Source organism: Sceloporus occidentalis, unplaced genomic scaffold (assembly GCF_023333645.1).
Source record: "Sceloporus occidentalis isolate IW3139 unplaced genomic scaffold, rSceOcc1.0.p SCAF_42, whole genome shotgun sequence".
Taxonomy (NCBI): Eukaryota; Metazoa; Chordata; class Lepidosauria; order Squamata; family Phrynosomatidae; genus Sceloporus; species Sceloporus occidentalis.
This window is the reverse complement of record NW_028317022.1, coordinates 1,258,984-1,273,367: the sequence shown is the minus strand read 5'-3', so window position 1 is coordinate 1,273,367 and position 14,384 is coordinate 1,258,984. Positions and strand designations below refer to the sequence as shown.

Below are 14,384 nucleotides of genomic sequence, written 5' to 3'. Positions count from 1 at the left end.
GAACCTTGGCGGTTCTATCCGTTTATTCTTTCATCTACAGGTTTTGATCACATATAAAAACACATGAGCTTTTAAGAGGCTATTTCAGTTACCATGATAACCACCTAGCTGCCTGCTTTTCTGTCATATGGCAATTAAGTGTTCCCCGCAATACTATGAATCATCCCCCCCATGATGATTACTGGGAAGCATCTGGTTATTGAATGCTACCAGGGACAATGGTTATAATAACTAGACTTGGGCGCCGGCCAGCTCTTCGTGTTCGTGGGGAAGAAAACTTCGTATTCCACGAATATATAAGTCGCTGGCAGGGGCCTCTTTTGCCATCAACCAATGAAGTGCACCACTGGTCTCCCCGCTCCAGGAGTTAAAGGCCCGTACGACCAGAGTGCTGCTAGATAGGTAGGAAGGTAGGCTAGATGGGGAAAGGACCAGGCAGATTTGTAGATTAACAAAGAGGAACACGAAGATTGTTTGCGTTGTGTCTGTGTACTTTTTGCCACCGCCCAGCGCTGCAGGGGACCTGGATCCTTCTCTCTGGCAGCCGGTGGACGTGTGCGATGCTTTGCTGCCCGGAGCTTCTATGACAGAGCGCCGGCATGAAATCACCTTCTGGTGCACCACCATAGAAGCCCCGGCAGAAGTGCTGGCAGCAGTGGAGGTTGCCTGCACGCATCACGTTAATTCATGACGAATGTAATAGCAAAATGAATCAACCCAGTTTTAAAATAATTCTTATACTTTTTCTCAGTTAATAATAAAATTACTGATGTTTGGCACCTATGTGTCCCACCCAGTCTTCTTGACTCAATGATAGCTGTGTCATGCCAAGAAGTCCCATCCAACAAAGTTGACTGGATGAAGGTTTCCTCTTCCTTCAATGAATCAGAAGGTCCAAAACAACTCAGCAGCTGTCCACCGGTTGGGGTAAATTAATTAAATCATGCTCTAGAATTAGTATATATTATCATAAATGAGGAAATACGTTTAGGGTGGAGGCACCTTGTGGTACCAGTTCCTCTAGCCACTTGAAAAGCAGTATGGATATCTATCATTACAGGTTTTCAGAGCCAATGTTTATGGAGTCTGTGGACAATGAAAAAGTGCTGTATACAGTAACGTAGGACATCATTGATAAATGGATTCCTCTCATTTTGTTCCAATAGAGTTCCTTCTACCTACAGGCTGCCGTTGTGTTGGTCACAATATTTTGGTTGACTATCCCTGCTTAAACACCATGCTGAGCTAATTTATGGCAATGCTAATTAAGGCTGTTCCTCCACAGATATGTTAGTGTCCAACCGGGTGATTAAGTTTGAGCCATTCTTTTACAATCTGGCAGTACAAGAAATAGGGGTGTTTGTCTCGTAAATTGGAGTAAGATGATACCACTAGAACACATGCAGATTCTTTATAATAATAATAAAAAAAAATCCAAAACGCAACACATGAAAACTTTAATCTTATTTAAACATGGTGGGAGTGCTCCTTTAAGCAAAGAAAACGTTTTGGCGCAGCTTAAGCAGTGATACATTTCTCAAGATTTTCTGAATGTTACGTCTCTACTATTTCGCATAGAGATTTGCATACCTTTTGGGGGCGTTCATCTTTGCAACATGACATAGTGTCCATTTTTTAAACCAAGGGCAGATACTATTAAACAGAAGGTTAACCAATACTTTACTGAGAGGGTGAAAGATAAATTGAACAGCCTCCCAGAAGTTGTAGAGGCTATTTAAAATGAGGAAATGTAAACATGCATGGGATAGGCATAAAAAGGTATCCTGATTCTAAGATAAGACCAATTCCTGATTAAGGGATCGGGAAAAATGGACAGACAAGTAGGACTGAATGGTTCTCATCAGTGACCAAATTCAGTGTCTACGGCAGACAGTTTAGTAAAATGTAATTAGGTTTATAACTACCTGGCACATACATGGCAATCTTTTAGAACCACCCGTCCAAGATGTCCTTCAAGGCTCGTTTTTTAGGCTCAATGTAGTGCCAAGTGCGTGCAGACCATGCATGCTTATTGCGGTTCCACGCAGTTTTATTCCCAGTTTGCCAAGGAAAAACCTATAACCACTTGCAGTAAAAAAAAACAAAAAACTATTCCCAATTAATTCTTATAGACCGGACACTTACCTTGTTCATTTAAACAGAGGCTAGCTCTGTCTGCACATCATGTATGCAGCAAAGCAAAATATTCATCATGCCTATGCCTGAAAAATTCATATTATAGTTCCAACCTTGTTAATATGCTGCATATTTTCAGACAAAGACATTACAAAGTACAATTCAAGGGGATGAGGTGACATTATTAAAAATCTTTATTTTGGTTTGGTCGGTACAGGCAAGGTAATATTGGAGTCACAGAATCATATGCATAAACAAGATACAGCCAATTTTAAAACTGAGTAGTTATCCGCACAGTCTCAAATATTCAGCCATTTATTGAAGAAAAATAAGTATGTACAGATGGTTGCCAATAAAGTGAGGGGAAAAAAACTGCAATTAACACTGAAATTACCAACATACTTCCCTATGAATCCAACTGTGTGTGATAAAACTATACTACGGGTAAACTTTGGCAGCCAAACTTTCACGATACCATGACGAGTTGATTAGGTCTAAAGAGCTCAGAGAAGTTGGTGAGAATGCCCTTACACAGCAAATATTTTAGATATCAACAGTTGTACAGACATATTTCAGAACTTGTTCTTAAATTTCGCATTAACTCACATAAAATAAATGGTCTACACAAAATGTCAATTTTTAACTTTCAAAGAAACTAACTGTTAAAACGTCCAAATTGGCAGGAGGTATTACGTTAACCAACGAAAAAACTCAAAGGCAAATCTGTGACAAAATATGCACTATTTGTGGACAATATGTTCTCAAAATTAAACAATGTATAAAAAAAAAGTAAAGGGGGGGAAATGTCAAAATTAGTTTTAATTTACAATACAGAACCCTGTACATTCACACTAGAGTCCAAACCATTCTGAATATGGCGTGAGCCCGCAGTTCTTTTGCCTTTCCCACTCACTGGCTTCTCCTCCTGAGAGTCATGGTTGGAGTCTGTGTCATTTGAATGGTGAGTGAGAGAGTTCTCACTGCCAGTGGGAGAGTCTACACTTTCGTACCCAGTACTAAGCTGATTCATGTAACTGCTCCCACCCCTACCAGTTCTCTCATCTGAGTGGTTTGAAAGTTTGCCTTCATTCACAGGAGACGCTGGAAAGTCCTCTTCTGTGCTGCTTCCTTCCCTGTAAAGCCCCGCTGAGCTGTGAGTTCTCTGGTGGGAGGACCCACCGTTACTCGGTCCGTTTGGCAGCCGGCTGCAGTCTTTGCCAGCACTCTCCGAGTCTTCTTTAGGCTCGGACAGCGACCTGTTACCCAAGCTTTGCTGTTGCTGGAACTGTGACAGTTGCTGCCGGGACTCTTTCAGCTGTTGCTGCAGTACCAAGATTGTGCTCTGCATGCCCTCTACCTCTTCATCCAACTGGATGATGAAATCATTCAGTTCTGCAGCAAGGAAAACAAACCATTGACCAGAGCCATTAAAAATAAACGAGGATAATGAAAACACTAACATAAGATGTAGTTTGTAAAATGCACACATGTAATGCAGTCCATAATTGCTAAAAAATGTGGCCCTAAACCAAACCCTGGGACATCCCTGGTTATAAGGCTTTCTTTCTAAAAACTATGGCCGGTGACACTAGAGCCTTCGCATATAATTCAGGAGCAGCCAATCGGTAGGCCTGTAGCTGCTGGGGTTCTACTACTCTAGCCCTGTTAGATCAGCAAGAATCTGTTGAACATCACTTTTTGTTACCTGTATATTTTATCACAAAAAGTATGTGAAATTAGCAGAAGAATGCCTTCTCTTTACTGGACAAATGAAGTGCAGTTTAAAAAGGACACATTGCTAGCTTTGTGGTATGACTGGGCAAGCTGGCTGACAATTTAACCGAAGGGATTTGATGTGTCTATGAACTAACGTGAAATGACCGCTCTTACCATCTTGACTGCTTTTCAGTTCTTCACTATATTTCTTCTGTAATGCCAATTCAGCCTCAAGCTGTGCAATGCGGCCTTGGGACAGCTGCCTCCCCAATTCCTGATTCTCCTGGATGAGCATTCGACACTTTGCCATTAACTTTTTCCCTGTTTGGCTGTAAAGAAAGAGTCACGTGTCAAAAACATTGACATCTGATTAGTCTGCATATTCAGCCGCACCACCGTAAGAAGCTCTATTCAGGAAATCCAGCATTTTTAAAACGATTCATCTTTTCTCAAGGAATATTTTGAAGGCAGGTTTTCTTGCCTAGATACTCAATGTTCTTCCAGAGGATGGCGATCTTCTCCTTTCACAATTCATTCTAGAAGGATTTACACTATCCTAAGCCACCTGTAAATTCAGAATGGATCTCACCCAGAGCATGGAGCATTCTGGCTGCTAAGCAATAAGAATATATTTCAGATTTTAGTGAATGGTCTCATGAAATGAACACAGTCGGCCTCATTTAACTCATCTCCAGCTGTCTACTGAAACCAGCAAGTATTAGCAGGAAGCTAGCACAGAAATCAATAGTGTTAACCATTTAAGTGTATGCCAATTAAAACTCAGCATCCAGAGCTAGCCTCCCCCTGATTTCAATGGGAGCATGTGTCCCATAGCCTTGAATAGGAGGGCTAGTAAGCCATGTGCAAGAAGTTTACATGTTCCTGATTTCAGTAGAAGCAGCCAGCAGAGACAGAAGTCTCACTTTATTTAGTGCCAATAAACAGAAGAAGCCTGCATCGATCTGCATGCTGTAAAATAAATTTGGGTCAATGCAAAATGGACTCCAGTATACACTTAACAGGAAAATGGGGTCGGGGTGGACCTTTAACTGATGCTTTAAGTAATTATATTGTAACGGCTTAGTAAATTATTGTTAGAAAAAGGCCTAAAATGACTCTCCATAACAGCTATAATCTAAAAAGTTTAGCTTTTGTCTCAAACCAGGTTAATGAGTAACAAAAATGTATCTGTTTGCTCACCAAGGTATGCAAGAAAAAATGTAATCTGGCACAAATCTTTGCTGGAATTTAATGAAAACATTAAAACTGCGCTATTTTACTATTTATATATATATATATATATATATATATATATATATATATAAATAATTAGCGTACAAAGTTATTTGCAATAACTGGGAGATCATTAAAATTGCGCTATATATATCTATCTATCTATCTATCTCTAGCTAGCTATATATATAGAGAGAGAGAGAGAGCCCACAATTGTAATGATCTTCCAGTTATTGCAAAAAAGTTTGCACACTCCTTTAATTTTCAGGTCAGATTAAAGAACATCCCAATTTCATTGACCAGGTATTTAACAAACATGGATGTTTAACAGATGTGCAACTGCAATGTACTGGAATTAACTATCCTACTGAAAATAAGACGTCTAATTTCGGAGTCTGAAACAAGTGATGTAAGCATTTAAAGGCGCAGAAGCAAACATTCTCTGGGTGTATTTAAAACTGAACTTTAATCGCCTCGCCTCTTTTCTATCCATGCTATATTTCAAACCCTCTGGCCAAAAAGTGGGACGGTCTCTCTTTTAAATAAACCTAGGAGGATGTATTCTGGTGAATTAGGGTACATATTAGTGTGCGAGACAGAAGAGGCAGATGCAAAAGTTTATTTTTTAATCAGGGGCTTCAAAGGGAGTGTTACTAAAACGACAGGCTGATTGCAGATGCCTACACCCCAACATATCGCAGACCTGAACGGTTTGGCTCGCCACGCTCAAAAGAATAATTCACTAACCTTTTATTTAAAAACAACCCCCAGACCTCAGTTCAACTTTTCTGTTCGGCAAACTATACACACTGTAGAACTGATCTAATTTCAATGTGGTAGCATTCTCCTTCCCTCTATTTCCCATAGAAACAGGAGTGATAAGGAATCATATTGGGGATGCCAAGCCTTATTTACCCCACATGCCAAAGGTAATTCTGTTGAGGTAAAATAGGACATACATTTTAACCTGAAAATTAATGAGCAGTGACTGAAAACTATAGGTAGTTTTAATAAAGCCACTAAATATTATAATTTGTAGTATAAAGTCTGTGCAGCGTTTAACCTAATGCACCATTACTGGCAAGCTGTAAACTTTAAGATTTTAAAGTTGTACATTTACAACTCAACTAGGATAAAGTGTTTTACACTGGTAAGACAATGGATGAACAGTTTGACTGCCAACGTCATCCATTCTGAGCATTACTAAACTTGAAGATTAATGCATTAACCTAAAAAAATTATTCCCACGGCTTTTCAATATAAAATTAAATTGGTTTCACGTGAAGTTGGGTTTTTGCTCTTAAAAATATCATGCTATCAAAGTGCAGGTATATTATTTACAAGTCCCAATAATCTACTTTGTGTTACGCAAGAGGAAACAAATAACAAAAAATAGCAATTTTAATGCCCAATTTGAAATATTTAACTTTCATGCAAACTAGCTTTTTTTTTTTTTTTTTTTACACACTTCAGCAATAATCCAGTCGCAAAAGGGACTGGGTCAAAACAAATACTAATTCTGTGTCTGGTCAAAGTATAAACCTTTGTAGCAGCCACTGGAAGAGAATGTTAATGAGGCTGGGGGGGTTATGCTTTATAAATACACTTCACTAAAAGGGACTAAATGAACAAACATGATTTAGTTCCAAAAATTAACAAATTAAAAATAGCCATAAATTAAAAGCAAAAATAACTAGGCAGTGATTTTGAAGCGTTCCACAAACTCATACTTCTTGGTTCCAAAATGTTGCTCCTGTTACAGCTAGAGGCATTTTTCCTGCAATTTTATGGAGTGTGGAAAAGAACCACAGATCAGATGCAACAATTATGGAATTATGTTCTGTCACACAAGTGTTTTCCCCCCAACACTTAAATGTACCGTTTTGCTGGCTTACTTTAAGAATAACCAAGATTTTGCACACCAATTTGGTACTGCATGCACGGAGCAAAGCAGTAAACTAAATCGGTCACAGTCTGCAACCCCCCCAATAGGCCATCTTAAATCAAAACAAGGAAAATAAACCAACTTAGTCAGATAACATTTGCAAACACAATTCTGAAACAGACAAAATTCAGTGACCAAGTTAAAACAATTTCATCAAACCAATTCTCCTTTCCAACCACCATACCTTAAATTGCTAAATACAAATAAGTATTTGCCTTAAGTATATATAATAGGCTGCCTTGTCTTACTTTAAATATCCAGTATTTAATATTCTGGGTTAAAGAAAAGAAAAAAAAAAAAAAAAAGAAGGAGGGGGTTAACAAACAATGGCACATATTCTCTCTAAAGAAAAACAAAAAAAAAAACAAAAAAAAAAACAAAACACATGACATACATTTTAAAACATTAAAATTTCAATATAAAAACTTAAAGCTTCTAAACTTGTTTTATACCAAACCATAAGAGTGGACCAAGTTAAAACCCCCATTTATAACACTCAGTTTAAAATGAACCTGTTCATCACTGCCTGTATTGTGAGGCAACTTGATCAGCGCTCAGCATAGAAAGAAGCACATAAACTAAAAAAAATAAAAAAAGCGCGCTTTACATTATGTGGAGGGCTGCCAAAAGGGCACGGTAAACAAACTTGAAAGTAACATGCAAAACTAAATGACCTGTTCAAAGCAACTGGCTTAACCATGAACAATCCCAACTAAAGAAGATGTTAAATTTTTTTTATATATATATATATATATATATATATATATATATATATATATATATTTTGTCTTCGAGGAGTAATCAAAACTGTAGAACACACAAAGATGAACCAAGGTGCCATCTGCAAATGAACCATCACCACCTAGACAGCTTACCTGACTTCATGGTCGAAGTAGATACTAAAGGTTTGGTTGAACAGAATACACATATTAAACAACAAACCTCAGGGAAAGAAAGACATTAATGCTTTAGTTTATACCTTCTGCAGCCACAATGTGAAAAATGGTAAATGCAGAATATTTTAGTTCAGTTTATCAAATGTTCTTCACAGAAGAAATTACTTTAAAATATAGCATATGTACAGATCAGCATGCATGTATGCTTAATCATTTACTATCTGAGCATCCTCAGGTTTGGGTTACAAAAAAAATAAAAGTATCCCTCTTTCAAACACAGCACAGTGTATATTTAACCAACGCCTCTCTTGGTCTTCTGTGCTACAGCATGGCTTATGTAAGCGATTTAAAAAGCGAATGCTAGGACAAGTGCAAACGCCTCATTAGATGACAAAGTAAGCCTACAGCCTCGAAAAAAAAGTAAAGACCAGAGCATTCTCTGAATAAAAATTCAACACGTGGTTTTTTTGTTTCTCACAGCTAGCTTTGCAATAATTAACTAAACGCAAAACGTTTCTTCGTGTTTCCGTGGAGGTTTTTACCACACCATTAGCATATTTGCATTTTTGTTTTAAGTCCATTGTTTTATCAAACATCAGAGTGGTATGCTTAAAGCAAACAAATTACAATTGCGTACTATACTAGCCGGTTATTCTGAAGCATACACTACTCTGGTGTGATAAGTCACCGTTTCAAGCCCAGGGCTACTGGACAATAACCAGTTTAAAGCAAAAATCACCTTAGTTTGAGGTTGGGCCCAGCAGTTCAATGAACAATCACGAAATCCAGAGTCTTACTTGGAAATACGGACTTAGTGTCTATAAGTCACTAGGCTCATAATTAGGAGCAAAAAAACATTCCACCTTTTACATTTTTATGGGACTTTTTACATGATCAATTCATGATTTATATTGAAAAATAAAAATCACTAGGTTCTCTCCTCCATAAATGGCTGCCGACACATTGTGCCAGACTTAAGACTTCTTTTGCTCCCTCTATTTTCTTCAATCAGAACCATTTTTTTTTTTTTTCAAGTGTCTAAGTGTTCTAGAAAATGGGGACCGGAAGCGGCCGCTTCTTCGGAATAGTCCGACGATCTCAGGCCTCTGAAGCAAATGAGGGGAGGAAAATAAAAAGCTGAAATACAAGGTTCATCTGATAAGTTTTACATTAAGCAATACAAGCTGGACAGTGTAAGAATGTGGCTTTTTGTTGCTCACAATAGTCTGAGTCTTGGTGCAAAACGAGTACTTGGCCATCCCACCATAGCATTCTCGCAGTGGGATTGTCAGGGAAGTCTTGACTGGGGAGTATTTGGTTTGTTTACCTATCAGGCGTAAATTTCCAGGCACTCAGTTCATTTTGGGCTTGTTCCAGTTTGTCTTTAGTCTGTTCCAGTTCACCTTTCATTTTGAGGAAAAACAAGTTGATGGCTGGGTCAACCATTGTTGTTCTCAGCTGGGCAACACTTGGCTGCTGGACTTGCTTGAGGTGTTGAATTTGATTCTGCACAGAGGAATCCAAACAGTTATTAGTAGGTCATCATTAAAACTACAAAAGCAAAGGTTATTGTACAGATACAGATGGTAATGTTTTGGTACAGATGCAGTTTGAGGACAGAAAGTTGATTAGATTATGCTAGGCTTGAAATCTTTTACTACATCTCAGACTCCTCGATGCAAATTAAATATCTTAGTTACACTGACCAAAAAAAACAATAAATGTTATGTCATAGATTACTAATAATTATAAAGACAACAGTTCCCATCTGGAGCAAGCAATTGGTAAATAGCCAATACGGCTGCAACGAAGACTGAACCAAATACATGACACTGTCTCCACTAACCATGAATATTGCAATGGGTGGTTTGAGGCATGATTCTTATTAAAAAGGTTAATGTATCTTACACCTACTCAATATATATATATGCACTTCTACAGTTTTTTTTTTGTGTTTTTTTTTAATATCAGAAGTTTGTGATGACAAGGGCCTAATGGTATAACTAAAAAGTGGCTACAGTAAAACCGTGAAATAATATACCATAGTTATCTTAACAGCTGAAGGGCAATCATTAAGACTGACTGTTTTAAAGGGGGGGAAGTACCTAGGAGGAGAAAAAAAATCTCATTGTTGTATACAGCTGTGAGCAAAAATTTGCTTTATATGCAGACACTGACATTACTATTGCAAAAATCTACTTTGCTATAATACGAATTAAATCGCATAGAGAATTTTTTTTATTTTTTTTTTAAGTCATGGTGGTAAAGAACAAATTTTCTTCTACAGAACACAAGTTCATCTCAGGCCCTGTATACACAAATTGCAGGTAGCACTGATGATCCATAAACAAATGTGCTCACAAGTACAAACGTTAGCGATAATAACATGAAAAATGTTCCTTTGAGTACACAAAATGTTACATATTTTACTAAAAATAATGTTCTAAAAATGTCTGCAATATAACAGCAACACTTCACAGTCATTAGTAAGAACAATAAAAACCACATTGCTTCAAGTTAGTCCTTGACTGGGAAACAGTTTGCATAACAATTGCTACATGCAGCAATGTAATATGTGCCACGGGCATTCAATTATTTCAAGTTTTTGAAACTGGCATTTTAAATGGCAGATGTCAATTGAATTGTTTTTTGATGGATTTTACATTTGTTTATAAGAAAACTGAAATCAAAAGCAGTTAAACGTTATACATAAAGTAATGGCAAATGTGAAAACTGCATCATTTGCACCTAATGGTACTATTTAGGATTTTGAGTATTAAGTGTTGAAGTTTCTGATGTGTTTCTGATGCGTCTCTCGTTCTATTTGTATTGTTAGGATTGTCACAACAACAGTTATAAATATATATATTTAAGGGCAATTACTATGTTGCAGTTACCATGCTAGCTCTTGTTTAAATATCTTCAATAAAGCTGGCCAAAAACCAAGTAAAACAATGTGGTAGCACTGGGAAGGCAGACAAAGGGAGAATTTGCCCACTAAGATAAGGGTCTCTAAGTTTTTCAACAATGCTGGAGTTTGGTAACATTAACCTAGCATTTAAAAAGGTATGAAGACAGATATGGAGCTGAACGTGACTCTGGGCCAGATTTACCCGCCAAATACAGAAGGCCCTCACATGCAAAGAGATGAGCATGGAAAAGGAGGTGGTGTTTTATATGCATGGAGATGTATATCTATTTGGAACTGAAGGTTTAGATGGAAAACCTTTTTTTCCCCCCCAGATATGGGGGGGGTCATGAAAAAAAAGACAATGTTAATACGTAAAACTGTATGCAACACAAAGTGCCCCCACGTGATACATTGTTTTCTTAAGATCCAAATCCTCATTATGTCTGCTTGAGCAACAATACACACAAACTCCTTGTAGTTACTCCTCCATGTAGAACCACTTTAACTTGGTGGCATTTGCGGGTTTGATCAAAGCCATTCCAAAACCTTGAACGTCTTGTTTTATCTGGATTTAGATGTATACTTGTGTGTTTCTTATTGTCTTGCTGCATGCCCCAGTTTATGAACAGTTGGTCCAAAAAAATCTTCTCAATAGTCCCCCAGAAACAAAGTAGAATTATTGGTCCCGTAAACTATGGCATGTTGTATTAATTCCACATTTTCCCTTTGTCTTTTTGATATTGGAGTCATTAACACAGACCATAATTTAGGCAAGAGAGACCTGCAGATGCATCCTTTGTGAGTTCATGGATGAGTTGTATGCCTTGCATTTTGGCAGGAGATGTTGGCAGGACGGACAACAATCCAAACCTGCTTCAAATGATAGATACTGTGCAGGCCCAAACAAGACCCAGTGTTTACCCTTTCTCCTCTAAACATAAAAACACAAATGTTGATGTTGGATGTCACTTGCTGAATGTAAAAGTATATGCAACAGTGCACAAAATCTGACAGGGAGGGTAACACTTATCAAGCGAGTAGGGAGTAGAGCCAAATAAAAGAATACATAAAACTAGTATTAAAAAAAACATGAAAACAATACATGAATCAAATATACTAACCGTGCACTCCTGCATCTCCTGCTCCTTGGTGGCCAATCTCATCACCAGTATGTTCTCCCTTCGAGCAGACTCTTGCTGTTGCTGTTTCAGCTTTTCCTCAGATTCTCTTAGTCCCGACACATCATTGGCTGGAGACAAAACATATGGAACACAATTCGATTGTGACTGAGACTACAGTAAGTATTTTCACAAAGGTGTAGTTATTACAGACCTTCCGAAGCTAGAAGTCCACTGAAATAAATATCACTACCATGCCCCCCAAAAAAGCTTGAGGCAAGTTCATTTAAATTCTTGCCATAACACAAAACGATATAACATGGTAACATATTACTGAAGTCGAATTTTTTTTTTTTTTTTTTTTTTACTTACAGTTCAGATCTGTGTACTTGTTCTCCAGAGCTTGCACATATGATTCATACTGCTTCCACCTACAGTTAATGTGAACACAAGACATACGGAGCTTATATTAATTTCTGTACATTTTTAGAAATGTTTACTTGTTAGTTGCTACTGGCAGAGTTGGTGCAGATGGTTAATCATTTAAATTATCATAGGCCACCATGTTTAAGAAACCAAATTTAAATTTCTAACTATAGGAATAGGTTCACCTAACTAAAAAGTTTAAATTTGCCAACAATTACTTTCTGGCAAATCCAGTCACCAAGAAATTCTTAGAAATCTACCTATACATTGGGGCCTTTTTTGGTACTATTGTACATAACGGAGCACTGGTGGTGGTAATTTATAGCAATTCAGAATATTAACTAGCTTCCTGTGCACCATATAACCTGCATGTCATCAGGTACTCCTGGCTCTTCTTTCTTCAAGTTACTGAAATCATCATTTAACTTATTTTCCACACATTTTCAGACACAAAACTGTGATTATAGTACTTGTGATAAAAACGACAGAATTTTATGTTTAATTTGAATCACATTAAATAATAATAAAAAAAAAAAAATCTATGCAGTCTAATGAAAGATGGTAACAACTTACTGACACGGGTTTGTTTTTTTTAACCCCCTTTACAGAAGGCAAGCCTATTTTTGGTGAAAGGTCCAGTCTAAACTCCATCTGGCCTCAAAGTAGTCCAATCACTATAGCAATACATCGATCTGCCCCATCAACAGGAACATGTAATTTGTTACTAGGGTGTACCACCTTTTACATGCAACTTTCTGACCTTGCCCAACTCGTTCATCATAGCAAGCTGACAATATACTTTAGATACCTAGAAAAGCTGTACTGTTTGCAAATAAAGATTAATTACTTCTGTGTGGCTGAGCAGAATGCAGCTTGCACCTTTAAATTGATTAACTAACCAGTGGGGTAACAATAGGTACCAAAACTTTACCTCACAAATAGCTCTTCCCTGGTCAACACCTTGAAGTCTGCTTCATTGAGGCGAACCTGAAGAAAATCAAACAAGTTTCCAATTTAAAAAACTGACTGAACATCAATGGAAATGCAGCTTAGAATAATTAGTAGATTGTGGACTGACCTTTTTTGGGAGGGGTTCTTCATTTGTCATGGTGACCTGAAGGAGAGAAAACAAAGAAAAGGAAGTTTCAATAAATACGTGGTTGCGTATTAGGCCCAGCCTATAACCTGTCACATGCTTTTTTTTTTTTTTTTTTTTAAATAAACGGATTCTTGATTAAAAGGAAAAAAAACACTTGGTGATATATGTTGATATAAACAGAAAAAATAGAATAAAGGTTGTCATGTTGCACTCTTTACTTTCATATTACGAGGATAGATTCTGTACTGACAACATTTGAATGATGTTATTTGTTAACCTAGTGTCTTAAAGCAGAGTTTTTGAAAAACAAACATTTAAAGGTCAGTAAAATGTATCCCCCCTAAGATAAAAGTAAAGCGAGCGAGTAATTGCAATTAAGAGACAAGGGGGGATCAAAGGGCATTTTATTACAAGAAAAAACATCCAGTAGCTAGTTAATAAAAGTTAGTTGGCTAAAAGTTGGGATGACTATAGCTCTCCTTTGAGGTCAATGAAACTGAAGTTTTTTCTTGCAACATGTTTTAACAATAAAACAATTATCAGGTTCGCCACAAGTTATGCTGAACCTGTTGGATTTCTGCACCAATAAGCGAGTCACAGCTGTTAAGACATAAAAAAGTAACAAAACTCATGCATGGAAAGTGCCCCCGATCAGTCTTTGTTGAGTACTCTTTCAAAAAAAATAAAAAACAAACCTACAATAGAGGAAGGGAAACCCATGGACACCAAGTGTTGCAATCCTTAAACACACCATTGCAAATAAGAAATTAAACTGCCACTTGCACAATCTTGGAGAATCCGCAATCTGACCTGACAAATAATGGGGAAAGATTCACAGTACCAAGGGATAAAGCTTGTTTTTCAGAATAGATGTGGCCCTGAGAGACCTGTATCCATATAATGC

At 37.4% G+C, this 14,384-nt stretch overlaps 1 protein-coding gene across 1 annotated transcript; it reads right to left on the bottom strand.

Moving 5' to 3' along the window:
* Positions 1-2,959: 2,959 nt before the first annotated feature.
* Positions 2,960-13,489, bottom strand: LOC149289857 (pre-mRNA-splicing regulator WTAP). The gene is made up of 7 exons (XM_089490164.1): positions 13,460-13,489; positions 13,313-13,368; positions 12,328-12,386; positions 11,959-12,086; positions 9,254-9,432; positions 4,027-4,181; positions 2,960-3,528 (listed from the first exon to the last, which is right to left on the bottom strand). The coding sequence occupies exons 1-7, from the start codon at positions 13,487-13,489 to the stop codon at positions 2,960-2,962; spliced, it is 1,176 nt and encodes a 391-aa protein (XP_089346290.1).
* Positions 13,490-14,384: the final 895 nt, after the last annotated feature.

Excerpts from the sequence above, each read along its gene's own strand:
- LOC149289857 (XM_089490164.1), bottom strand. The coding sequence starts at position 13,489 with ATGACAAATGAAGAACCCCTCCCAAAAAAG. Across the intron at positions 13,369-13,459 it reads AAGAACCCCTCCCAAAAAAG|GTTCGCCTCAATGAAGCAGA; the intron begins GTCAGTCCACAA and ends GATTTTCTTCAG. Across the intron at positions 4,182-9,253 it reads TGGAAATTTACGCCTGATAG|CCAAACAGGGAAAAAGTTAA; the intron begins GTAAACAAACCA and ends CTTTCTTTACAG.